General features: G+C 53.2%; 10 protein-coding genes across 10 annotated transcripts; 5 read left to right on the top strand and 5 right to left on the bottom strand.

Annotated features, from left to right (window-relative positions):
- Nucleotides 1-511: 511 nt before the first annotated feature.
- Nucleotides 512-1,174, bottom strand: BBA_04231 (exonuclease family protein; the record flags this gene model as incomplete). Its single annotated transcript, XM_008599328.1, has 2 exons — nucleotides 512-1,036; nucleotides 1,094-1,174. The coding sequence occupies 2 exons, from the start codon at nucleotides 1,172-1,174 to the stop codon at nucleotides 512-514; spliced, it is 606 nt and encodes a 201-aa protein (XP_008597550.1).
- Nucleotides 1,175-2,243: 1,069 nt separating this feature from the next.
- On the top strand, nucleotides 2,244-3,902 carry BBA_04230 (oxidoreductase family protein; the record flags this gene model as incomplete). Its single annotated transcript, XM_008599327.1, has 1 exon — nucleotides 2,244-3,902. One exon carries the CDS (start codon nucleotides 2,244-2,246, stop codon nucleotides 3,900-3,902), a length of 1,659 nt encoding a protein of 552 aa, XP_008597549.1.
- A 169-nt stretch (nucleotides 3,903-4,071) lies between these two features.
- Nucleotides 4,072-5,079, bottom strand: BBA_04229 (thiamine pyrophosphokinase; the record flags this gene model as incomplete). Its single annotated transcript, XM_008599326.1, has 1 exon — nucleotides 4,072-5,079. One exon carries the CDS (start codon nucleotides 5,077-5,079, stop codon nucleotides 4,072-4,074), a length of 1,008 nt encoding a protein of 335 aa, XP_008597548.1.
- A 1,644-nt stretch (nucleotides 5,080-6,723) lies between these two features.
- Nucleotides 6,724-7,435, top strand: BBA_04228 (NADH-ubiquinone oxidoreductase 17.8 kDa subunit; the record flags this gene model as incomplete). Its single annotated transcript, XM_008599325.1, has 3 exons — nucleotides 6,724-6,840; nucleotides 6,963-7,201; nucleotides 7,300-7,435. The coding sequence occupies 3 exons, from the start codon at nucleotides 6,724-6,726 to the stop codon at nucleotides 7,433-7,435; spliced, it is 492 nt and encodes a 163-aa protein (XP_008597547.1).
- A 1,061-nt stretch (nucleotides 7,436-8,496) lies between these two features.
- BBA_04227 (uncharacterized protein) lies at nucleotides 8,497-9,057 on the top strand (the record flags this gene model as incomplete). Its single annotated transcript, XM_008599324.1, has 1 exon — nucleotides 8,497-9,057. One exon carries the CDS (start codon nucleotides 8,497-8,499, stop codon nucleotides 9,055-9,057), a length of 561 nt encoding a protein of 186 aa, XP_008597546.1.
- Nucleotides 9,058-9,369: 312 nt separating this feature from the next.
- On the bottom strand, nucleotides 9,370-10,324 carry BBA_04226 (40S ribosomal protein S15; the record flags this gene model as incomplete). The annotated part of the gene is made up of 3 exons (XM_008599323.1): nucleotides 9,370-9,736; nucleotides 9,911-10,020; nucleotides 10,310-10,324. The coding sequence occupies 3 exons, from the start codon at nucleotides 10,322-10,324 to the stop codon at nucleotides 9,370-9,372; spliced, it is 492 nt and encodes a 163-aa protein (XP_008597545.1).
- Nucleotides 10,325-13,533: 3,209 nt separating this feature from the next.
- BBA_04225 (alpha-tubulin) lies at nucleotides 13,534-15,251 on the top strand (the record flags this gene model as incomplete). Its single annotated transcript, XM_008599322.1, has 5 exons — nucleotides 13,534-13,548; nucleotides 13,596-13,765; nucleotides 13,839-14,149; nucleotides 14,215-14,718; nucleotides 14,776-15,251. The coding sequence occupies 5 exons, from the start codon at nucleotides 13,534-13,536 to the stop codon at nucleotides 15,249-15,251; spliced, it is 1,476 nt and encodes a 491-aa protein (XP_008597544.1).
- A 461-nt stretch (nucleotides 15,252-15,712) lies between these two features.
- On the bottom strand, nucleotides 15,713-17,515 carry BBA_04224 (RNA recognition domain-containing protein; the record flags this gene model as incomplete). The annotated part of the gene is made up of 3 exons (XM_008599321.1): nucleotides 15,713-17,323; nucleotides 17,387-17,450; nucleotides 17,505-17,515. 3 exons carry the CDS (start codon nucleotides 17,513-17,515, stop codon nucleotides 15,713-15,715), a joined length of 1,686 nt encoding a protein of 561 aa, XP_008597543.1.
- Nucleotides 17,516-18,777: 1,262 nt separating this feature from the next.
- BBA_04223 (gamma-glutamyltranspeptidase) lies at nucleotides 18,778-21,053 on the top strand (the record flags this gene model as incomplete). Its single annotated transcript, XM_008599320.1, has 9 exons — nucleotides 18,778-18,781; nucleotides 18,866-19,041; nucleotides 19,130-19,393; nucleotides 19,466-19,526; nucleotides 19,591-19,689; nucleotides 19,743-19,791; nucleotides 19,842-19,897; nucleotides 19,945-20,497; nucleotides 20,582-21,053. 9 exons carry the CDS (start codon nucleotides 18,778-18,780, stop codon nucleotides 21,051-21,053), a joined length of 1,734 nt encoding a protein of 577 aa, XP_008597542.1.
- Nucleotides 21,054-21,256: 203 nt separating this feature from the next.
- On the bottom strand, nucleotides 21,257-23,089 carry BBA_04222 (alpha-1,2-mannosyltransferase alg11; the record flags this gene model as incomplete). The annotated part of the gene is made up of 4 exons (XM_008599319.1): nucleotides 21,257-21,432; nucleotides 21,489-22,479; nucleotides 22,532-22,667; nucleotides 22,722-23,089. 4 exons carry the CDS (start codon nucleotides 23,087-23,089, stop codon nucleotides 21,257-21,259), a joined length of 1,671 nt encoding a protein of 556 aa, XP_008597541.1.
- Nucleotides 23,090-23,133: the final 44 nt, after the last annotated feature.

Genomic DNA, 23,133 nt, shown 5'->3' with positions numbered 1-23,133 from the left:
GAGCGGGCTGACGGAATAAATCGGGGTTGAGCAAGCAAACTCACAGGAAAAGACGAATAGAAGCAGATTCAAGGAGCTTGATCAAGAGAAAAAGAGGGAACAAAGAGGTGGCAAGCTATCATTAGCTTTCGTCAATCATCCGATGGTGGGGTACCCATTTGGGCGGGATGAAGGAGGGGCAGAGTGGCAGTAGTGCCGTGCGGTGTAGCCCAAGATCCGCACTGTACAGATGCTGGGATTCCCAGTACACCGCTACAGTGCACGCGTGGAAGCTACAGTCAGTGCAAAGTCAGGAGCATCGCTGCAGCTGAACGGTTGGGGTACTTTGAAGGGATATGCTAGAGGCGTAGGTAGTTTTGAAAATCTACGCGCTGCCTATCGTGAAACTTGGCTGCCACACCATGCTATTCAGCCTGTCTGACGCCAATTGGGCCGTTATGGCGCGTATGTTACTATCTAATGAGTTTGACGCCGTATACTTCTCTTGCAAAAACAGTTGATGTCGAACAAGTCACTCTCCTCGCCTGAAGATTGCATTGCGATAGTACTTGGCTTCTTCAATGCTCTCCAAAATGTCATCTCTTGCCTTGTGCTTGGCCTTTTTGACGGGTACATTTGCGAGAATGTCCTCGCTACACCATCGCCTTGCGGCTTCCTTGATCGCACTCACATCAAGGATGCGATGATGCAAATGCTTCATAACCTTTGTATACGGCTCTTTGCGCAGGAAACCACGGTCTGCATAGACACTGTTTCCAGCCAACAGCGCCTTCTTCCGTTCGGGAATAAATTTAGTAATGTATTCATACAGTCCTTCCGCCGCAGCCTCTGGAGTCAGGTCCGATTCCAAGACAGCGGCAGTCAGTCCTGAGCCAGCATGTGTTTTTGTGCACCACTCATCCATTTGGTTCATTCGTGACTCTGGCCAATGGATAACGGCATGGAAGCCCTCCTCGTCGATGAGCTCCATGTTGCCTGTTGTCAAAACACAGTAAATTTCAATGATTTCTTCCACGTCCGGATTAAGACCCGTCATCTATCATGGCCACAGTTCAGTCACTCTGCCTTGCAAAAATCACGTAGTTGAACATACCTCACAGTCGATCCATACCAAAGGATCATCGGTGACACCACCGCGAGGATTACCCTTGGAAGGACCCGACTTGGGAGGCATGGCGTATAAGGATGTGAGTGATAGATATCGAAACCTCCGGATGGCGTTTACTGCTGCTGACGCAATGATGATATTAAAGATGTGTGGTAGTCCTTGGTACTTGAGGGACCGCACCAATAAGAAGATGGAACGCAGGGATCACAGTGTCCAATTTGGTAGCCTGAGTGGTGTGTGTGTTTATTGTTATCTGGTTGGCAGGAGCAGAAAGAATTGGTGAAGTGGGCATGCCTTCGGGCGGTGAGACGACATTTCGGTGCTGGTTGACAGGCTGGCGCAGGCAAGGTTTGCCGGATTACGGGGGGCAATCAGTGGATCAGCGATATCATTTACAGTGGGTGTAATCGAACATGCAGTTGGCAGCATCGCCCTAAAATTTGAAAGAAAGCCAAACAGCGGGGTCTTGCACCAGGCTATGACGAAAACTGGCGAAAGACAACCCCGGCGAATGAGGAAATGTTTTGACTTTTCGGCGCAAATCACACCACACATGAGATGAACATTTCGAATAAAAGTATGAATACTCCCCTAGAGATATCCGAAATCTCGATATTTAGACAGATGTTGTTACTTTCGGCGGGCTAGGTTGAAAGATGGAGTCTTGGGAGGGCAGGCCAGCAATGACTTTTGTCACTCAAAATACAGTGGTCCAGATGGCACCCTGAGTGGGCGACGCAACGTTTCCTATTCCCAATTGCCCTTCCCTCATTGGCCTGGCTCGCTGCAAGCTTCACCACTTCTGGCAGCTGCCCGGTATCTACTCCAGCTTCTTTGTGGGGGGATTGTCGTCAACCTGTTGATGCTTGTCCTTGTTCGTCTAGAATAAGCTCCCAAGCTACTTACATCGTGGCTGGCTTATCTGCAAACTATTACCTACAAAGTACCCCGTTCGACAGCTGCCACAACGGCTGAAGATGCAGCGCGCTGGGGAAAATGAATATACTTTTCAGGCAACGCATCTCGGCGTCCGTAGGCAAGCTTATATATGTGACCCCCCGCGACCCCCCGTCTCCGCACTCTGGCACAACCCAGGCCGAAATCAGAGTGGTTCGGGGCATATGAACCAATCATCATGGCTAACAAGGATGTGTTCGCCAAGCTCACGAACAGGGAATCCATAATCAAGGCTCCTCAGGACGACTTCAAGGACACCAACGGTGCTAACGGCACTGCTACCATCGGCACCAAAGGACATCAGCAGACCCAGGAGCCCATTGACAACAAGAAATCCGACAGCTCTCCTCGCTTCGTTATCATCGGTGCCGGTGCTCGTGGCTATGCCTATGCCAGCGCCATCCACACACTCACTAACGGTGTAGTCTGCGCTGTTGCTGAGCCGCTCAAATTCAGCCGTGAGAATCTCGGTAGAAAGTTCATCTGGCAAGGCGACGAGCCCAGCGAGGGTCAATCGTTCCCTGACTGGCGCGAGTATCTCGACTACGAACTCTCCCGCCGCAAGCGCGTCGCTGATGGCGAGTACAACGTTCCTGCCGGTGCCGAGGGCGCATTCGTCTGCGTCCAGGATGCTATGCACGAAGCTGTCATCGTGGGATTGGCCCCTCTGAATCTTCACATCATGTGCGAGAAGCCGCTCTCGACCACGCTCAAATCCTGTCTCAAGATGTACCAGGCACTCAAGCCCACTATGGCTACGAATGTCTTCTCCATCGGTCATGTTCTACGATATACTCAGCACAATATGCTTCTGAGAAAGCTCATTGTCGAGGACAAGGTGATTGGCGATATCAGCAGTGTTGTACACACTGAGCCTGTTGGCTGGTGGCATTTTACCCACTCCTTCGTCCGTGGCAATTGGAGAAACGCCCACACTTCTGGACCATCGCTTCTGACAAAGAGTTGTCACGACATCGACTTCCTTCTTTGGATGCTTTGCTCGCCTGAGAAGGCTGGCGAGGGAGAACCTCATCTTCCCACTACCGTTTCATCTCAGGGTGGCCTCAACTTTTTCAAAAAGAGCCGCAAGCCTGTCGCTGCGGGTGATGCTACCAACTGCATGAAATGCCCGCTTGGTGACTCTGGCTGCAAATACTCTGCCAAGTACCTATACGTTGGCCCCCACCGATACAGCTTGGAGGGTGGCAACTTGAGCATGCCCGTCAATATCGTTGTCCACGACATCGAAGATTACAAGACCATGGATGAGAAGAAGGCTGCCATGATCAGGGCACTAGAGGCTGATTGGGATGAGTCCACTCCCAAGGAAGAAGTTGCAGCACGCCAGTGGTACGGTCGATGCGTCTTCGAGGCTGACAACAATGTCAACGACGAGCAGTTCGTCACCATCTCTTTCCCCGAAACCAACAGACCTGCCAAGCAAGTCACTTTCCACATGGTCGCTCAGACTAAGAAGATTTGCGAGCGCTTCACTCACTACTACGGCGATGAGGGTGAGGTTTACGCCGACGGCCACACGATTACCGTCGAGAACTTTGCCACTGGCGAGAAGACGGTGCACGATCCCAAGTACGTCGCCGGCGGACACGGCGGCGGCGACCAGGGCCTCACCTCCCAGTTTGTCGCCGCTTGCGATGCTGTCAAGAATAAGGGTTGGGCCGCTGAGAGGGCCCAGAACGAGTTCATCGGCTGTACGCTTGATGAGGCGCTCCGCAGTCACGCAATGGTCTTTGCTGCTGAGGAAGCCCGCAAAGAACAAAAAGTTCTTCACTGGCAGCAGTGGTGGAAGGAGCATATTGGCGAGGTATCGAAGTAGACAATTCATAATCTATCCCCCCCCCTTGTTTAAGGACACAGGTTTAGACGGAACGCCATCAATCACGAGATACCACCGCACAGGATATATCACAGGTTGTGATTTGTCAAGTACTGCTACTCGCAAGTAATATATTTTACTAACACCTACCGCGCTCTATCAATCATCTTCACTCGGTTGCTAGTGGTAGCGGTCTCTGTAGCCGCGCCCGAAGCTCGTCTATTGTACCATCCCCGTCATCGACAATGCAGCCCTTGCGCAACAAAAAGTCCAATGCCGCGAGGGCTGAATTTGGCTTCCATTTGTTATTGAACATGTCTTCCGTGACTTCATTCACAGACTGTAGAATAACGTATCCAACGGCGTCATCGGTGCTAGGAGCGAAGACATGGTCGGGATCAAACTCCACGTCAAACACGAACCGCACACCGGGTTCAATATGGCCATGTGCATCACCTGCATCGCGATTCTTCCTATCATAAAAAGAAATGCGCGATGGGCCCTCGACAGGATACACATATGTATGGCATGATTCCATCAACTTCTGGGAAGTCCGGTCCAGAACTAGGCCGGCCTCTTCCCAGGCTTCGTGCTCCAGGGCTGCCCAGGCGTCGTAGCCATCCTCTGGATCCATGCCACCGGCCACCGGCTGGTCCATCATGCCGGGGTAGGAGGCTGTCTGCGATCGTTTCGCTACCCACATGAAGATCTGCCCTCCGATTATCGTATACACGTTGAGATGCACACCGGCCGTCACGATGCCAAAGATTCCGCGAAGCGGCGTCGGAATCTCCAACATGGCCCCAGGGCTATCAAGGAATCTGATTGCTTCAAATGAGGGTTTTCTTGAGAGCCATGTGTCAAGAACGCCGTTGAATCGCGACCTGTTTATCTCACAGAGCCGTGTAAATTGCTGTTTGCAGACCTCAGTCGCATCCTCGCCGGGGAGCAGGTCTGGGTTCAAATGTATCGTCCTCGTGCTCTCGCAGACTTTGAAGAAAGTTCCTTCCCAGTCCATCTGTTTCGCAAATTCTTCGGCCATGTATCCTACCGGCTTGGAATTGTTGAGGATAAAGAACTTCCACATGTTGTCTAGGTCACCATCAAATTCGTTGCCCGCGTCAATGACTTTATGGAAGGCCGACGCAGGCTGCGATGCTCCGGTATATGAAGCCATAGTGCTCACGATGTTCGATGAGGATTTTGGTCCGATAACCGTTCACTGTACGAGGAAAGGTTTTGTAGAGTGTGCTGATTTGTGTTGTGGTGTCTTGCTTTCAGAGGCGTGATGTACAAGGTGAACTTGGGCTTCAGTCGTGATGTTACAAAAACAGGTCACTGTGCAAAAGAAAATCGAGTAGAATGTGCTGAAATGTGTCGTGGCATTCTGTATTGGTACGCACGAGAGTATTTATACACACCCAGCCCGTCACAGACAGGCAGCCCCCTCGGGACTCAGTGATTCACGACCTTTGTCATGGTTCGTACCCCCCGAGGGCGGCCCAACGCTGTATTGAGTTTATCACAAAAGCTTTGCACAACATGACAACGCCGCCATCGCTCCGCGGGCGCTCAGTGAGGGCCATGGCTTTGTCTTCGCTTGGCATAAAGCGTGTCTGCTCCTTTTGACTAATGGAAACGGATTCCACGCCTTTGGATACATTACGAAATTGTAGAAATCAGCCAATGGCTAGAAAAGGCCGAGTCATCGATACGATCTATGATACGATCTGCTTGAAATGGTACTTGGCCGTCCAAAAGAGGTCCCACTATCAGAGAAGTAACAGCAACTCTCGGCAGATACAACATCGTACTGGGCGTGGCAGTCTTCAAAAATGCGAAACGATTCTGTACACATGACCAATGATTATATCGTCTCTTCGAAGTTGTGGCACTCGAAAAGATGCGTCTTGCGTGCTCATGGTACATTTCAAGAGGGTCATCAAACAACAACGAGACTTTACGGAACGACGGGCAGCACAAGAAAGCATATGAAACAATTTGCTGCGCTGTTGAATCGGCAATCTCGCTCTCATGGCCAAAAGAAAAAACCGAAGGTGCAATGTTGCGCTTTGAACAACGTGAAAGCCAGCCGCTCTCCGGCTAGAAGGGGGCGGTAACCCAGTTTGCCAAGTTAATTTAGTGGCCCGATAGGTTCGGATGTGACTTTTGGGGTTTGTGAAATGGTTACACGATACAAACAAGTTCAAACTGCGTGACAGGAAGGGACATATTGGACGAAAAATCAAGATTCTCAAAAAGGATAGCGAGCTCTGCCAACGCAATAGAACGCGACTTCCAAGGCTCTGGAGTGCTCTTCACCGGTGAGGGGGCCAGACGCCACCGTGGCGCTCCGTGAAAGCACACAACAGCTCCTGAGACATTTGGCGATACCTGTCGTTCTTCCACGGATTCAGTCATGATTAATAGAAAGTACTCGTTCATAGCGGTCTTGGTGAAGGTAGGGCTACTTGTTGGTTAGTTGGCAGCGTGTACAACTGGTGTAGAGAAAAGACGCCGCCGCTGAGCCGCAGGAGCCGGAGCGACTACTGAAACAATGCAATCAATATTGAGGCTTGATAGAAAATATATATCGAGCAAAAAAAAAAAATTGAAAGAAATTCAGTTGCGCGGCGGCCCTCTAGCCGAGTCACACTGACGGGCGAAGATGCTGGGTCGGAACTGGAAATACAGGGTGCGTGATTGGCTAGCAAGGATTAGGTAATCACGCCCAAATGATGCCGCATCTCGACTGCATCGCTTGGCTTCGTCAATATGCCTGACGAAGTCATCCCCACCGTCGATTGAGTTCCCCGACGCCATGAACGCTGCACGACAAAGGGTGTGCCAGGCTGCTCGCCAGGTGCCGCGCACGGCGCGCACGTATGCCTCCGACGCACACCACAAACCCGCTGCGCCGGTCAACGAATCCTTTGGAGTACGAGACACCGAGTCCCCATTTTCAAGCCCAAGGAGCGCACTCTCCTGCGCGGGAGGAGGATCAAGGCCCATGATTGCCCGGGAGCCGAAGTCTTGCTAACGCGATTTCTACTTGTATAGAAAGGATCCATTGCCGCCGTTGGCACCTTTTTTGCCGCCGTTGCCGTCTTCTCTATGAAGCCCGCCGAGGGCGAGCAATCCGTCGTCAGCAGCATGATCAACAAGTACCGGTCTCGCGCCGAGGACTGGGCAGAGATCAATGCTCTTCACACAAAGGCCGCCGAGCAGGCCGGTTACGATCGCAATCTATTCGAAAACGCCTCCAACAAGCACAGATACGTCAACGTTTCGTACCCCGAGTACGCGCACCCCCCCCTTCTCAAGAGCCAGACACCATTTAGGTGACGCAACTATACGGTTACGGTACATTTGCTAACATATGGCACTTCTGCAATAGGGCATTTCAATCTCACGCCCCTCGAAACATACAAGCCGGACAGCTTGTCAACCTGGATCATGTTGTGGAGCATTACAAGAATGAGCACCTAAAGGATGAGGAGCGAAAAGCCAAGAAGCTAGCCGAGCAAAACTGAATGCGATATCGGGAGATAGAGGAAAGGCTTTGTACAAAACTCATGGCGAAATACCATAGGAATTTCGTGACTAGGCACAGCCAATAAAGATGGCATCTCATTTGTGTACATTCCTGTTGTCAGGTCACGTCAATCTTTTACCGGAAGACTACCTTGAGCTTCTAATGGATCGGCAATACTGTTGCTGCTTCATCGTCTGCACAGCATATGGAGACTACAATGTACAATGCACCTCGCAGCAAAGCCCACCGCCGACGAAGGAGGTACCATGTTGCGGCTCGGAGTAGACCTTTGCGTAATGCAGACACTGGCACCTGCCATGTATTGCTGGGTACACATTTCCGCACTCCTTTTTTCGCGACCCTTGATTCTGCTAGACCAAACATACCTTGAAACTACGATGACGGCATTTTTTTGATATCACTTTGGACTTCCCTTCTCACATTGCTGCTGCCCCCTCTCCCACCCTACAATCAGCGTGCAGCGTCTGAGGCGGCATTTCAACCTGTTGCAAACTTCTATCAGTCCTTTGATCCTACGAGCGGCACAGTTTTACGATGGCCGGGGCACATCAATGTTCCCACGCCTGTGGGCTCGGGTCTACCACGAGATATGCCAAAGATATCGACCTGCAAAAAGAGAGGCAGCTTAGACTTCGGACCGCTGCGCGCCTTCCGGAGAGCAAATGTACGCATCCTCACACAATCGGTGTCATTGATCATTGTACTGACTGACGGTATGGACTTGCAGTCTCATGGAGTGCTGGTAAAAGAGCATTGGTGCATGCAAGTACTCAGGTAGATGACGACCTTCCATCACCGTCGAGACCAAGGGCCAGTCGAGACGTGGGAATTAGGGAGCCAGCGGAACAAAATTTCGACATCCTGCGCGTTCAACAGTCTAGCACAGACAACAGACTTGGAGTATTTGCCGGACGCGACCTATTTAGAGGCCACCAGATAATCAGCGAACAGCCCGCATTCTCCTGTATTCAATGGAGTAAGGGCAAGAGGACAGCTGCGGAGGAATGGTTAAAATTGAACCACAGTCACCGAGAAAACATGCGTACGTGGTTTCGCAAGCTTCGCAATGTGCCACATGGAGGTAACGACACCTTCCGAGACAGGGACAAGAAGAGACTAGAAGATTTTGTCACCGACTATGCCTTTTGGGATCCTCAGAGAGACCAGGCTCATATCTATAGACTGTCTTCACACATCAACCACGCTTGTCAAATGTGTGCCAACGCTGGTTTCTGGGTGGACTCTGCCTATCCCCACCGCATAGTCGTCACGCTGGTCCGGGGAGTCAGGCATGGCGACGAGATATTCATTTGCTACGGCAAGACGAATACACCTTATGGCTGTGCGCTTTGCCAACGAGGACAGAGACTGGACCGCAGAATCTGGGCTTTCGTCAAGGACCTTTGCACACGCCAACACAAAGCAACCCCGAATCGATATGAACAAAATCTGGGAAGGACTCACCACCCCGCGGAATTAGTCAACGCGAGGCCCTCTTCGCGCACGTCCGGCGGCTCACGCACGTCCGGCGGCTCTGACAAAACGCTGGTGCATAATGGAATCGACGACCGACTCCTCCTACCAGACAGCTGGAGCTAGCCAACGGTGTATGACGTTTGGGCTAGCACATGCATTGGGGCACAGCCGAATTTATCTGTTTTTTATTAGTTTTGCGGACATTGCCCTATCATTTTGGGAAACCGGCCCAGCGAGTGGATAGATGTACAAATCACATGGACTCTGAAAAGAGGTGTGAACAGCGAACAATGCTAGTTTCTATTGCACTATCATGAACGCTCATGTCATCAGCGACTCCAATGGAGATATGTTTTCCATCACATCGAAATCAATCCTTTTCGCCCATAACTGTCCGTGAATGCAGAAACCACCCAATAGACCACACAACTTTCTTTACTTGAGGGGAATGAAACGAGAAGAGTTGGTGGCACCGATACCGGGTCTACCGTGCTTGACGGGCTTGTATGAGATGGAGAACTCGGCGAGGTAGTGTCCGACCATCTCGGGCTTGATCTCGACCTGGTTGAACTCCTTGCCAGAGTAGATACCAATGACGGAGCCAATCATCTCGGGGACGACAATCATGTCGCGGAGGTGGGTCTTGACGGTGTCGGGCTTCTCGTTGGGCTTGGCCTCCTGCTTGGCCTTGCGCAACTTCTTGATGAGGCCCATGGGGCGGCGCTTCAGGCCGCGGTTGATCCTGCGGCGGGCGCGGGCGTGGACGACATCACGGAGCTGGTCGGAGCTGAGGTCCAAGAGGCTAGAAGGAGCATTATGTTAGCATTTTCGCGCGGTGTGCAGAGCGAATGAGCCGCCCATTCAAAAGACCTTTCCGCAGAAGGGTGATTCGTGACTTTGTTGGTGGTGTATCTTGGTAGATCTAGTGGCAGGAGGCTCATTGCGCTGGGTAGATGTAACAAGGTCAAAAACGTACTTGTCGAGGTCGATTCCTCTGTAGGAGAACTTGCGGAAGGTGCGGCGCTTCTTGATCTCGGCAGCCTCCTCAGCGTTCTGTCCGGGAGAGAAAAAAGTCAGCACTTCGTCCTGCATAAACCAAGTCACGTATTCCATCGTCTCATCATCGCTGGTGACATGGAAAGAGCCCGTTTTTCCCGCCCCCCGCCTCGACAATTCGCTGATGCAATTTCTGGACAAAGTATCGTGGGTCGAACGTGGCGTATCTTGTCAAGAATTTGTCGACGAGTGTGGTGCAGGCGAAGCGGCAGCGCGGAGAGTAGTCCAGGCGGGCGGGAGAACGAGTTTCAGACCGATGTCAAACAGCGAGGGCGAGGTCGAATTGCGAAATGGTAGGATCAATGTTGAGGGAACATACGTATTCGTCAGCCATGGTTGCGGTTGGTGTGTGGTGAATTCGCAAATCGATGGTACGTATCGACGAGCGAATGTGATGGCCGTGATGCGCTGGGTTGGCAAAGGCTGACTGCGTAGCGACTCACTAATTTTCGTCGGTAGGGTTTTCGTGCCCTTCGCCCCTCGTATCAGGTGACTTGTGTGGTGGCCGCGAAAGAAAACGCAGAAGCGAGGGGGGAATTGGGTCCCACCCACCGACTTGCCAAACTTGTACGACGGAGCGGCGAAATGATGGACCGCGTTGGCGACTGGGGTAGTGGGCCCTTGGCCAATTAGCGCTCAATTGCTACAATGCTACGGAGACAATCCTTCGATTCAAACCAAGATAGTTTTGGGTAGTGATTGGCAGACCTCCGCCATGGGTGTCCGATATCCGAACGACTTCAAGATTCAACCAGTAAAGGGCTGGTGATACAACATGGTCATGCTCGTGGGTGTATACGAAGACGTGACGCGTCTGTTGCGATATTGCTACACAGCCCACCTGGAGGGTGTGCCCTATGTGGCCGTTGTTTTCCGAGCACCCAAGGGGGTAAAAATTGCCTGAATTTGGGTACTGGGCGCATATTCACTATTTATATGATATTTACAGGGGCAGACTTTGGCCGTAACTAGCGTTGAAGACCAAATAGCATATACCAGAAGTCAGATATTGGCTTCCTATAGTAGCTAATATAATCTGCAGACAGACTGACCCCTAGATAGACGCATAGACCCAAGCACTTGCTGTGCCGTTGCCGGCTTGCCGGGTGCCGACAATTCAACCGCACCACCACTGGATCGTCTGTCCTTTTCGGAAGGCGCTTTCCGCGTAGAGTTTGGGGACGAGTGTCCTATTTTCCCAAAAAAAAAATTTAAAAAATTGAGCTCATCCCAGCGTTGTAATGTTTCCACCATTGCTGCCAAGGGACGGGCCAAGACTTGCATTACAAAGAGTCTTGGCACTGTCTCTCACACCGAGGCCGCAGCCCCCCAGGCTTGCGTAGGCAGGATATTTCTTCTTCTGCTCCTGGTGTGTCTTTCATCTTTCCCTCTCTTTTCTTTCATGAGGGTATCTATTCGGCTGGTCAAGACCCCTGTCGACCCTTTGCGCATCTCGAGAGCATAATCTTTTAGTCCACGCTCCGGGCCAAGTCCGCCAGCGCCATCACTGGCTGAGAAGATAGCCGAGAAGGGCTATTCACGAATCCAAATCCCGGCGACTGTATTGGACGTCCACGGTGCCCCATCCGCACCACCGAAAAGTCTCGAGTGATCGTCGCCCCTGCCGGTCGCGCGCGTCACCCATTTCGGTTGACATGAACCGCTTATGGCTGCTTGGGCAGTGCACACGCTGCGAATCCTTGGCTGCTGGTCTTGATTAGCGTGGAGCCGTGGTACCATGGCAGACGCGCTTGTTGAACTGGCCTTATCAACTGCCCCTCCCTCCATCACTCACGCAGCACTTCAAATTTCATCGTCAACATTTTCGACATTTACTCGCGAGCCAACATCGATCAGCTCGCACCATGCCACTACCACCATCATCCCCGGGGGGCTTACGCACGCTGTGAACGGAGACTGGCTTGGTGGCAACTATATGCGTGCTGTGAACCAGTTCCCCAAGCGCGACGAGAAGCTTTTACGAGGCATACGGCTTGGAATCGGATTCGGTGCGGCAGCCTTTGCCATATTGCTTATTGGCGCCGTGTATGTAGGCATAAGGTGCTGCAGGAAAAAGCCACTAGATGAAGAGGACAGCTCTTCGATGGAAATTTCTGGCGTCCAATATGAAATGCGGGAGGAATACGGACCAAAACCAATGTCGCGATGCACCACCTGTGGCAGTGACGCCGCGCGAGCAGAGGGCAGTCTGCGGTCAGCGTCGAGAATGAGCTGGGGCGAGAGGCCGACGTCAGAAGATGATGTAATCGAGGGTGAGAGGAAAAGAGAAGTTGCAAGGGAAATTGAAGAGACAACACATGTTATTCATCCTGTATAATTAGCAGCGCAGTTTACGGTTCTTCAATATAGTAATGATAATTGGCGTTGGCGGCTCCGGTCTCAACACGGCAATAGCTGCTTGCTTAGCGATAGTTTCAAGTGCTTAATTATCATGAGTCACTACGAAGCATAAATTGGAGCGAGACCCGGGACAATTTTGCGCCATTGTCCGAATCAATTGGCCATAATGCTTTGCCGAGCCATTACATCATTCTTGCTCAGCCGGCGTCCATTCCCAAAAGATGCAAGGGCGCTGCGCTAGTGAAAGATAATCGGCGGGAAGCGGGAGGCTCAAGCAAACGGCTTCGGCACTCCACTATTCTAGCTGTGAGTTGAAACGGGCGCAATTTCTGAGCAAACGCGTTACCTCGCGAAAAAAAAAGAAAAAACAAGGTCGGAATGTGAAGCCAAAACAAAAGATGGAAATATCTTTGATGGCTAAAGAACTTCGACTTGCCTAGCCTGCAGTAGGTTCGATGCATGGGAGGCAACGGTGAAGAATTGGCGTTGCCTCTGGTTTCTCATGTTTGCTAATTGACGCACTGATTGGCCTGCATGCCTCTATCAAGATTTAGGTACCTTTTTAGGGGGGACTTGACTCTTCAGGGGCGCAACGCTAGTTGGCCGGTGTGGCTAGCAACTGATTGTAGCGTGGCGGTGGGGTCCGGGTGCAGCTCAATAAAAGGGTGCCTCTGGATGAATCGAATAGGGCAGCTCAAGTTGATGCAAATGAATAGGTAGGTTCAGAGGACACTGAATATGACCCAGAGTACCTAATAATAAAGACTGACCGCCATTTTTGCCCAATGATGCGGCTCACAATAGCTAGACTGAGACCTAGTGTCTGGTCTTTGGCTACCTATTCGCCGTCTCCTCCGTGGCCACCGCGGCTCAACGAACAACCCACGATGAGCTTCATTGAAGCGGTGAGAGGTAGAATGCACCTATCTGTAGGCCCGCAACGCCGCCATCGAGCAGGTATCAGGGACCTACCTTGGTATCAATATCATTAAACTTGACAACCCCGGGCCAGTGAATTATTGATTCAACCCCGCCAAAAACTAGCCCACAGGCGCCGCCGTTTATCCTTCCCCTCAGTAACCGGTCCATACCTACCTAGGTGCCTATTAGCCACTCCTCCGCCGCCGCCAACATCACCAGTCCAACACTTGTTTGTTCTGTTTGCCTCACGCCGCCGCCAAAATGACCAAGGGCGAGGTAAGAACACTCAAAAGCCCCAATTCCTCTTATATATTTTGCACTAGTCCTTCGGCTCGTTCTCCGCCTTGCCTAGCCTCACCGTCCCCCTGAAGCTATACACAGCTCCGGACGCCACCCTGGAGTTTCGTCTTACTGATCTGACATGCGATTACCAGATTGTTCACCTTCACATGGGCCAAGCTGGTGTCCAGCTTGGACAATCCGCCTGGGAACTGTATGTGCCCTTTACAACACGTTACACCACGGCCACTCCCTCAAGGAGCTCTCTGCTAACAACTCTACTCCAGCTATTTGCTGGAGCATGGCCTCGGCCCAGATGGCCGGCCCGACCCCAACGCAAAGGACATTGGCGACCCAGGTTCCTTCGAGACCTTTTTCACGGAGACGAGCAACGGCAAGCATGTCCCTCGTGCTCTCTTTGTCGACCTCGACCCTTCGCCCATTGACGAGCTCCGCACCGGTCCCTACCACCAGCTCTTCCACCCCGAACTGCTGATCAACGGCAACGAAGATGCCGCCAACAACTACGCCCGCGGCCACTACACCATTGGCAAGGAGAAAATTGACGCTGTCATGGACCGCGTCCGCCGCATAGCTGGTGAGCTGATTTATAACCCGCCATATTAATCGTTGATTGAGCTACTAAATGGCTGGTCTGCATAGACAACTGCCAGTGTCTGCAAGGGTTTCTCGTCTTCCACTCTTTCGGTGGTGGTACCGGCTCTGGTTTCGGTGCTCTCCTCCAGGAGCGTCTTGCCACGGAATTTACCAAAAAGGTCAAGCTCGAGTTCGCCGTTTACCCTGCTCCCAGCATTGCCTCGGCCGTCGTCGAGCCCTACAACGCCGTTCTCTCTACCCACAGCACCATTGAGAACTCGGACTGCACATTCCTCGTCGACAACGAGGCCGTCTACGATATCTGCCGCCGCAATCTCGGTATCCCCCGTCCCTCCTACGAGCACCTCAATCGCCTGATCGCCCAGGTTGTCAGCTCCATTACCTCCTCTCTGCGCTTCGACGGCTCCCTCAATGTCGACCTCAACGAGTTTCAGACTAATCTCGTTCCCTACCCCCGTATTCACTACCCACTTATCAGCTACGCCCCCGTGGTGTCAGCTCTCAAGAGCTCCCATGAGAGCTTCAAGGTCTCCGACATCACATTCCAGTGTAAGTTGCTGCCTGCCAACCAGCCGAAAAATCGCCCCATGCTGACCTGACTTGTAGGCTTCGAGCCCAGCAACCAGATGGTTGTCTGCGACCCCAGAAAAGGAAAGTACATGGCTGTTGCTCTGCTCTATCGTGGCGATGTTGTTCCCCGCGACTGCAACGCTGCTATCCTTGCCGTTAAGGTCAAGAACACCTTCAATCTTGTCGAGTGGTGTCCAACTGGTTTCAAGCTCGGCATCAACTATCAAAAGCCCATGACCGTCCCTGCTGCAGCCGAGGATGGTGGCCTTGCCGAGGTCGACCGCTCCGTGTCTATGCTCTCCAACACCACTGCCATTGCCGAGGCTTGGTCGCGACTGGACTACAAGTTTGACCTCATGCACAGCAAGCGTGCGTTTGTCCATTGGTATGTCGGTGAAGGTATGGAGGAGGGCGAATTTACCGAAGCTCGTGAGGATCTCGCTGTCCTGGAACAAGATTACGAGACCATCGCCGGCGAGGCCGTTGCAGTTGAGGCGGAGGCTGAGTACTAAGGTGTTTCTCAACTATTGCCCCCCTTCTGTATTCGTGGCGGAGCTTCAAGGAGGGTGTATGACATCTGTCACGGGCAGACTGGTCTTTGCACATTTTGGGCAAGTCCCAGCTTGATAGACCAAACTTTCGCTGCAGACCGGCCCCCTGCTTTTCTTTTACTTTCATTTTTATTTTTTTTCCAGGCTCTGGTATTTTTCGCCAATCTGTCCGCTCAAGATGCAAGCACGTTGATATCCATGATAATACCACTACTCGTTACTGTTGTGCGACTTTTTTTTGAATCTCATTGGTTTATCGAAGGCTTTAACTTTTTCAAATAATGATTCTATGCATGCATATCATATGCAGTGAAACCTCTCTTTTCATATGCCATCAACGCCAAATCTCCAAGAAGCAAAACCCTTAACACAAGATGTGAACAGTCTGTTATCCGACTCAAAGAAAATCACATTGCTCTTCTTCATTTGCCTGATTTTTTCTTCCAGTCAGCGCCACGGCGCGCGCTTCTCGTTACTGGTCGGGCGCGCTTCGTCTTGACCTTTTTCTTGAGGTCCTTGGGCAGAGCGTCCCTGGACGACGCGCGGCGGCCCTCAAAGACGATGCGTTCCGGCGCCTTGATGCCGCTGGGCAGAGCGGTGCCGTGAGAAGCGCCTGCGCGGGCGCGGCCAAACAGCTTGCCCGCGCGACCAGCGGCGGCTAGCTCATCCGGCGTCATCTTGGGCACGTAAGTCGCGGCGCCCTTTTTGAGCGGCTTGTCGTTGCGCTCACTGCCCTTGTTTTTGTTGTTGTTGCTATTGAACTTGGACTTGGTGCGCTCGATGGCCTGGTTCGTCTTGCGGGGGTCCTTGGCACGGGTGACGCGGAGTTTGCGGGGGAGCATAGGAGGGAAGCTCTTGTCGTTCAGGTGCAGTGCTTCTTCCACAGCGTTGGCGTCCTGGATGGAAAGAGAGTTAGTCGTGACGGTTCTGCGATGCAGCAGCTGCAGCTGTAGCCTAGACTTGTGGATACGTACGTAGAACTGTACATAGGCAAATCCCTTGCCCACACGGGTCTTGGGGTCCCGCACAACACGAACGTTTTCTACCTTTCCGATCTTGGAGAATGTGCGCCAGAGACCCTCCTCGACATCCGAGGGCACCTTGTTGCGCTTCTTGCTCTCCGCCTCACCATCCTTGTTGGTGTTGAGCATGGTCTCGTCGTCGACGAAGCCCAGGTTGCCCACAAAGATGCACCGGCGGTGGTCCGTCGGGCTCGGGTGGGCGACGCTGTCGACACGGATGTGGCGACCGAGCACCTCGCTGCCGTTAAGTTCCTTGCACACGCGGCGAGCCGCGGCGGTGGTCGAGAAGACGATGTAGGCGTTTGTCGAGTGAGTAGTGGCCTCCATGACCGACTTGGTGATGTAGGCGGCGCGCTTGGGCATGGAACCTCCGGAAAAAGCGACGGAGCGGAAGCGAATTGACTCTACCTTTTGAGAGGGGGAGGCGTCCTTGTCAAGAACGGTCGCGAAGTGCGCGAGCAGTTGCCTCTTGGCGGCTTTTGAAGATACGGCCTCTGAGGAGACGTTGGACACGAAGACGGTTCTCGCAGCTTTGTCAGCCTCGGCGGCCTTGGCTTCTTTGCTGAGTGACTCGTGTTTAGGTGGTTCTTCCTTGTCTGTGTCTTCGCCGTCATCCTCGTCGCTGCCGTCAGAGTCGGAGCCTTTCTTTGTGGCTTCAGACTTCGCGCGCTTCCCGGAAGGCGCTTCATCATCTTCAACCAAGCTGGCAAAATACTTTCCCTCCAGATCTTCGTTGTCGTCTTTGCGCTTACGCTTGCGCTCCTTGCGCAGCGCAGCTTTGGAATTCTTTTCAGCACCGGATTCCTCCTCGGCAGACTCCTCAGTATCTGCATTTACAGATTCTTGATCGCCATCCTCATCGTTATCTTCATTAACTTCATAATCGAGCTCTTCGCTGGCTTCGGATAGGACTTCGTCGTCGCCAGATTCTGCGTCGTCCGATGGGGACTTGGGCCTGCTTTCTCGGAGCTTTTGATACCTTGATGGAGAAGGGGCGGAGACAGGGCCAGCCTAGGTAATTTGTCAGTTTCAATCCGATTTGTGTTTGCTATCAAATGTAGGAAACATGCTTACACTCGAGGCAAAGAGAGCCTGCAGGTGGGGGTCGACCGCCTTGGATGAGGCTAACAATGAAGTTCTGTATTCAGTTAGGAGATTTTTGTGACATCCGATTGAGCTGATTCAAACTCACTTCTTACTCATATTGAAAAGCTTGCCTATCACCACCTGGCATCTGTGTATAGTCCGGCGAAACTTCTGGAGCGCAAGATCTGGACGGCCAAAGTCTACTGCGGATTTCTCCAAAAAATTTGGGAGACCCTCTGGGGCAGCCATCAGCAGACAGTTTGATTGGCCGTCCGGGGGTAGCTGCCCCACTTAGCAGCTTTCTGCCATGTTACACCGCTATTAAGTTGTTCCTGCTGTGTGCCAAACTTAACAAGCTGTTGATGGCATCATACATAATCAAAGGAATTGGAATTCGTCTGAAATCTGTCGAACTTGTGATTGTATCACACCACCACGATGTGAGAATCAGTAGTGATGGTACGCCGATACGTAGGCACTTATCAGTTTACACGGAATTGGCTAATACAATAGCCTGAATCTTAACTTCCCGCCGAAAACTTGCTGGTACCTAGAGATGGTGTCCATGCTCTCCGCTGCGTCGCATAACCCAACCACTTAACCTCGCAACCAGTGCAGTGCGCAATTGCCAGAGTCGCCGGATCGCCAGCTTCCCTAGCGAGAGCGGTGTGACGTAACGACTTCACTTCAGCTTCCTTTGAAGAGTTGGTAGCTTCAGTTCAGCAGCGCACTTAAGACAGCCACTATGGTTTATCTCAACCATGTCTCAACAAATGGCGAATCGTGAGGATGCGTACTCAGTATCCGTATCTATATACCGAGCGATTGTATTTTATCGTCAACAAGTCGCAGAATAGAAATGAAACGTGTCATGTCTTGTACAGAGACACAATATGTACGGATTACGGAGCACTGTGGCTTTTGCTTGTGTAGCAAACAATTGAGAAATTGGAACCTGCATGTCTCGGCTGCTTATTTGCGCCGCCGCAGCCGCGGCCGCCGTCCCCTTGACTCGCGCGGTAGTATTTATACATGCTGGTTAGTGATTTTTCCCAATTCGAAAAACAAACTATCGGCTTGTTCAGACCGGATTCCTGTCAATTTTTCAAACTGCGAATAGACTACCACGACCGAGGTTCGCCCGTTGCCCCGTCTACCTCTTTAGCTCCGGATATCACCAGCCGGAGGACCGGTTCGGGTTCGGCCGGCCCACCACGTTCGGTGGCCCTCCCTCTCTTCATCTTTCCGTGTGTTGCGCTCGTCGTATCCCTTTCAGACGCTGCACTCTTTCGAGCGCCTGGAAGCTGATTCATTGCTACAGTCGCGGCTCCGGCCTCCGTCAGCGGCGATAGCAGAGTGGTCCGCCCCACGGTCGCGCCATGAGTGAGTGCGGCCCGAAGTCGGCGCCTCTGCGTCGCGAATAGCGTAGCCATGTCGCAATACTGATCCGTTAAAATTTCTTTCTAGAAACGCAAATACATGCCGTGAGGCTGCTCGCGCTCAGTCTCGGCAGCGCCATCGGCGCCCACGCTGCTGCGGTACCCGAGACCATCTTCTCGCCCGACACCTTTGGCACCCGCGGCGCCGTCGCCAGCGAGGCCAGCGAATGTAGCGCTATTGGCCGCGAAATTATCGTCGCCGGTGTATGTTTTCCTTGACTGCCTGGGTTCTACATTGTCTCCCTCTTCCCTCTCGCGCTTTTGAGATGTTTTGCTGACATGGCCCCCGTAGGGCAATGCTGTGGACGCCATTGTCGGCACCACATTTTGCGTCGGCGTCGTGGGCATGTACCATTCTGGCATTGGAGGCGGCGGCTTTGCGCTGGTGCGTGATGCAGAGGGCCGCTACGAGGCGGTGGATTTCCGCGAGACGGCGCCGGCGGCCGCGTACGAGGACATGTATGGCCATGACGAGCAGGCGAGCATCGCAGGTGGCCTCGCGGTGGCCGTGCCGGGTGAGGTCCGGGGCCTCGAGTATATCCACAAGAAATATGGTGTACGTTGTGTTTTGAAAATCGTGTTAGCGAGCAGCCCTTGACAAGTCGCATTGACTGACAGTGTTGCGCAGGTTCTCAAATGGCGAGATATTATGCAGGGCGCCATTCGCGTAGCGCGGGATGGCTTCAGAGGTGCAGTAATATGTTGCTGCTATACATCCATCACTGCCAGTTTGCTGACGAGATGTTGCTGTAGTCTCGGAAGATATGGTTGTCAAGATGAATGCGACGATCAAAGATGGCAAAACATATCTGCTTGACGACCCCATCCTTGCTGCCGAATTTGCTCCTAAGGGTATGCTCATATTAGCAGCAGTCTCAGTACATGTTTGCTAACTTTCACCACAGGAGAGCTTTTGCAAAAGGGACAGGTCATGACCCGCAAGAATCTTGCCAAGTATGTTACCACATTGCGTACCTTTTGTGCTATCGTCTAACCACCCGCAGAACCCTCGAGAGAATCGCCAACGAAGGCTCTGATGCCTTTTACCGCGGCGAGATTGGTACGTTACCTGCCCCCCTCCGCATTGCTTCCACCAACACGCTGCAGCCGAAAACCTCGTCCGCTTCGTGCAGTCCCGCAAGGGCATCCTCACCCTCGCCGACCTCGAAAACTACGCCGTCGCCCCCCGTACGGTCCACAACATCAGCTACCGCGGCCTCGATGTTTACGGCATGTCCTCGCCCACCAGCGGCTCCGTCGCCCTGCAGATGCTCCGCGTACTCGAGGACTTCCCCGCGTCCGGCTGGCACGACGACCGCAACCTCACCGTGCACCGACTCGCCGAGACGCAGCGCTTCGCCTTTGCGTACCGCGCCAGCCTCGGGGATCCGGCGTTTGTCAAGCGCGACATGCTCGCGTACGAGCGGGCTCTTCTCTCTGACAAGACGGTGGAGCGTATTCACAATGAGATGAGCGATACGAGAACAAAGGAGCCAAAAGAGTACTTTCCGAGCGAGGGCGACGTGACAGCCATGCCGGAGAGCCATGGCACCTCGCACATTTCGACGGCGGATAAGTCGGGCATGGCCGTGTCGCTAACGACGACCCTCAACCTGAACTTTGGCGCGCAAATCATGGAGCCGCACTCTGGTATCATCCTGTATGTCGGCTCCCCCCGCCATGCCATACATACACACTACACCTCAAAAAATATATAAAAGAATAACAGCTAACCTCTCTGCAGCAATGACGAGATGAATGACTTTTCTATCCCCGGCATCGACAACGAGTTCGGCTTCCCACCCGCGCCCGCCAACTTTATCCGTCCGGGCAAGCGCCCGCTGTCGTCCATCACGCCCTTCATCGCCACCTTTCCCAACGGCACGCTCTACGCCGTCATCGGCGCCGCCGGCGGCTCGCGAATCAGCACCGCTACCGCCCAGTGCCTTTGGCACGCCGTCGAGCACGGCATGACCATGCGCGAGGCTCTCGGCGTCGGCCGCCTGCACGACCAGCTCCTGCCCAACCGGCTTACGCTCGAAAATCTCTTCCCCGACTTGAATGCCACGGTGGCGGCTATGCAGGCCAGGGGACATAAAGTGGAAGTCGTGAAGCCGGGGCTGAGCTCGGTGCAGGCAATCAAAAGATTGGAGGACGGGTCGTTTGAGGCGGTGGGCGAGCCCCGACAGGCGAATAGTGCAGGATATAGCGTCTAATGGCCATGGTGTGCTTCTGCGTGCCAGGTCGCAGCACATCTACATGACGTAGGCGAGCATCTTTGACCAACAAAGTATATAGTGAACAGGATCATACAGAGATTCATTTGTGAGAGATATGCAGGTCAAAAAGGGTATCGCAAAATCTATATTACAGTCATAATGCCTGATTCAGCGTTTTATGCTAACGTGTCTGATAACATTTACTTAGTCATGGCGACGAGTCGCTCCGTCTGGTCTATCCACTTCTTGGCAAACTCAGCCTCTGTGAAGCGTTTGGCCGACTTGCGTGCGCGCAGTCTTGTCGGCACCTTGTCCGGGATCATGAACACGCGGTCGTAGCTCTCGGCAAACTCTCGCGAAGTAGAAGCATGGAAGCCTTTTACGTTTAGTAAAACACTGAATCGTCTTTGTCCAGGTTTGGGGTCAGCTTACCAGTCGCTAGCCCATCGATGGGAACGACAATGTCGAGCTTGGGGCCGCCGCTGTCGTGGACAACGGAAATCAGACCGGCGGCTTGATACTCGACGACGCCGATGCCAAAGTGCTCGTTCCACATGCCGTTGACGCCTATCGAGGCCCTGCGCAGCCACTGGAGGATCTCGGGCCACGAGGCGTCGAGGTGGAACTCGACGCGGTCTTTTATGCCAAGTTCGTTGCACATGAGGCGCAGCTCGTATACCCTCTTGGCGTCGCTGTCGTCGCGGACGCTACCCACGAGCACGAGTCGAGACGTCTCCGAAGGCTTGCTGTGCAGCTTGAGGAACTCGTAAAACGACTGCACAATCAGACGATGGTCCTTTTCGGGGCGAAACTGCGCAATGTAGAGGATAATGTTTTCCCGGACACTCTTCTCGCTCTCCTCGGAGACGTCGACAGCCGCCTCGAGCTCCTCGACGGCGACGGGCGGGAACACAGCTGTCGTCGGGTTTCGGGCGTCCTTTTCTTTGCGATAGGGCCCCCAGAGGGATTTGACGTGGGCCTGGGTCCAGGTCGAGTTGGTCATGACGACGTCGACCGAGGCGCCAAACCAGCAGTAGACGCGGGCAAACAGGTGCCAGTAAAGCTTCTTGGCGAGGCCGCGCAGACCGCTGCCCTGGCCGCCGTTGACGCCGCGCGAGCCTAGCGGCGAGTCAGGGTCGAGCGACTCGAGCATGTCGGTCGAGATGGTTGGATAGTGGACATAGGCGGCGGTAGGCACGTGGGGGAAGAGGAACTTGCACAGGCCGAGGACAAAGGCGAAGCCCATGGTGTCAATGAAGATGTCGGGAACTAGGAGTGAAAAAGCGTCAAGGCCGAGGACGAGAGAGCCAAAAGACTGGCCGGCGAGGGTAAAGCGCGGCCAGGTGGCGGAGAGGACCCAGTGTCGTTTACTTAGGTAGAGAAACTGGACGGTGGGCGGGTGCAGCTCAATATTGAAGCGGCTCTGGATCAATGTTAGCAGACCGAGAGTTTAAACATTTCTCGCAGGATCGCACCTTGACTCGAGCAATTATGTCGGCCTTGGTTACCTCGTGGTCGCCGGTATAGACGACACACTTGGCTTTGGGCCAGCGGAGCTGCGTCGCGCGGATAGCGGCCCATAGGACTCGCTCACCACCTCCTCCTGCATTACTACTCACGTTAGGTCTCATTGGAACAGAGCGTGAAGACGCGAGCTCGACCTACCAGAATGGGTGAAAGAACCCAATAATGCCATCCCAGTCCTTGATTCTGTCCTTGAGCTTGTCAAGCTTGTTCGCCGAGGCGTGCTCGGCACCGCCCGACACTTTTTCCCACTCGTCGCCGGAGCTACTCTTGCTTTCCACATTGTCTGATGCAAATTTGTCATTCTCCTCGTCCATTGTCGATACAAGGACCGATCTTCGACCCTCCGTCTTTTTGCGCAACAAGAAGCCCACGAAGCGGCCGAGCAGACGCCAGGCGATGGGCGGACCAAGGTACAGGAACCAAGGAAGCATGCTGATGATGACGGTGACCACAACGCCGTTCCAGCCCAAGGTCGACTCGCGACCGCGTGGTTCGCGGGAAGACATGTTGTGTATGCTAGTCACGAACGGCGCATGCGGTTAGGAAGGCG

The sequence above is a fragment of the Beauveria bassiana genome, assembly GCF_000280675.1.
Source record: "Beauveria bassiana ARSEF 2860 unplaced genomic scaffold BBA_S00009, whole genome shotgun sequence".
Lineage (NCBI taxonomy): Eukaryota > Fungi > Ascomycota > Sordariomycetes > Hypocreales > Cordycipitaceae > Beauveria > Beauveria bassiana.
The sequence above is the reverse complement of the archived record's forward strand: the minus strand, read 5'-3'. Positions and strand labels throughout refer to the sequence as shown.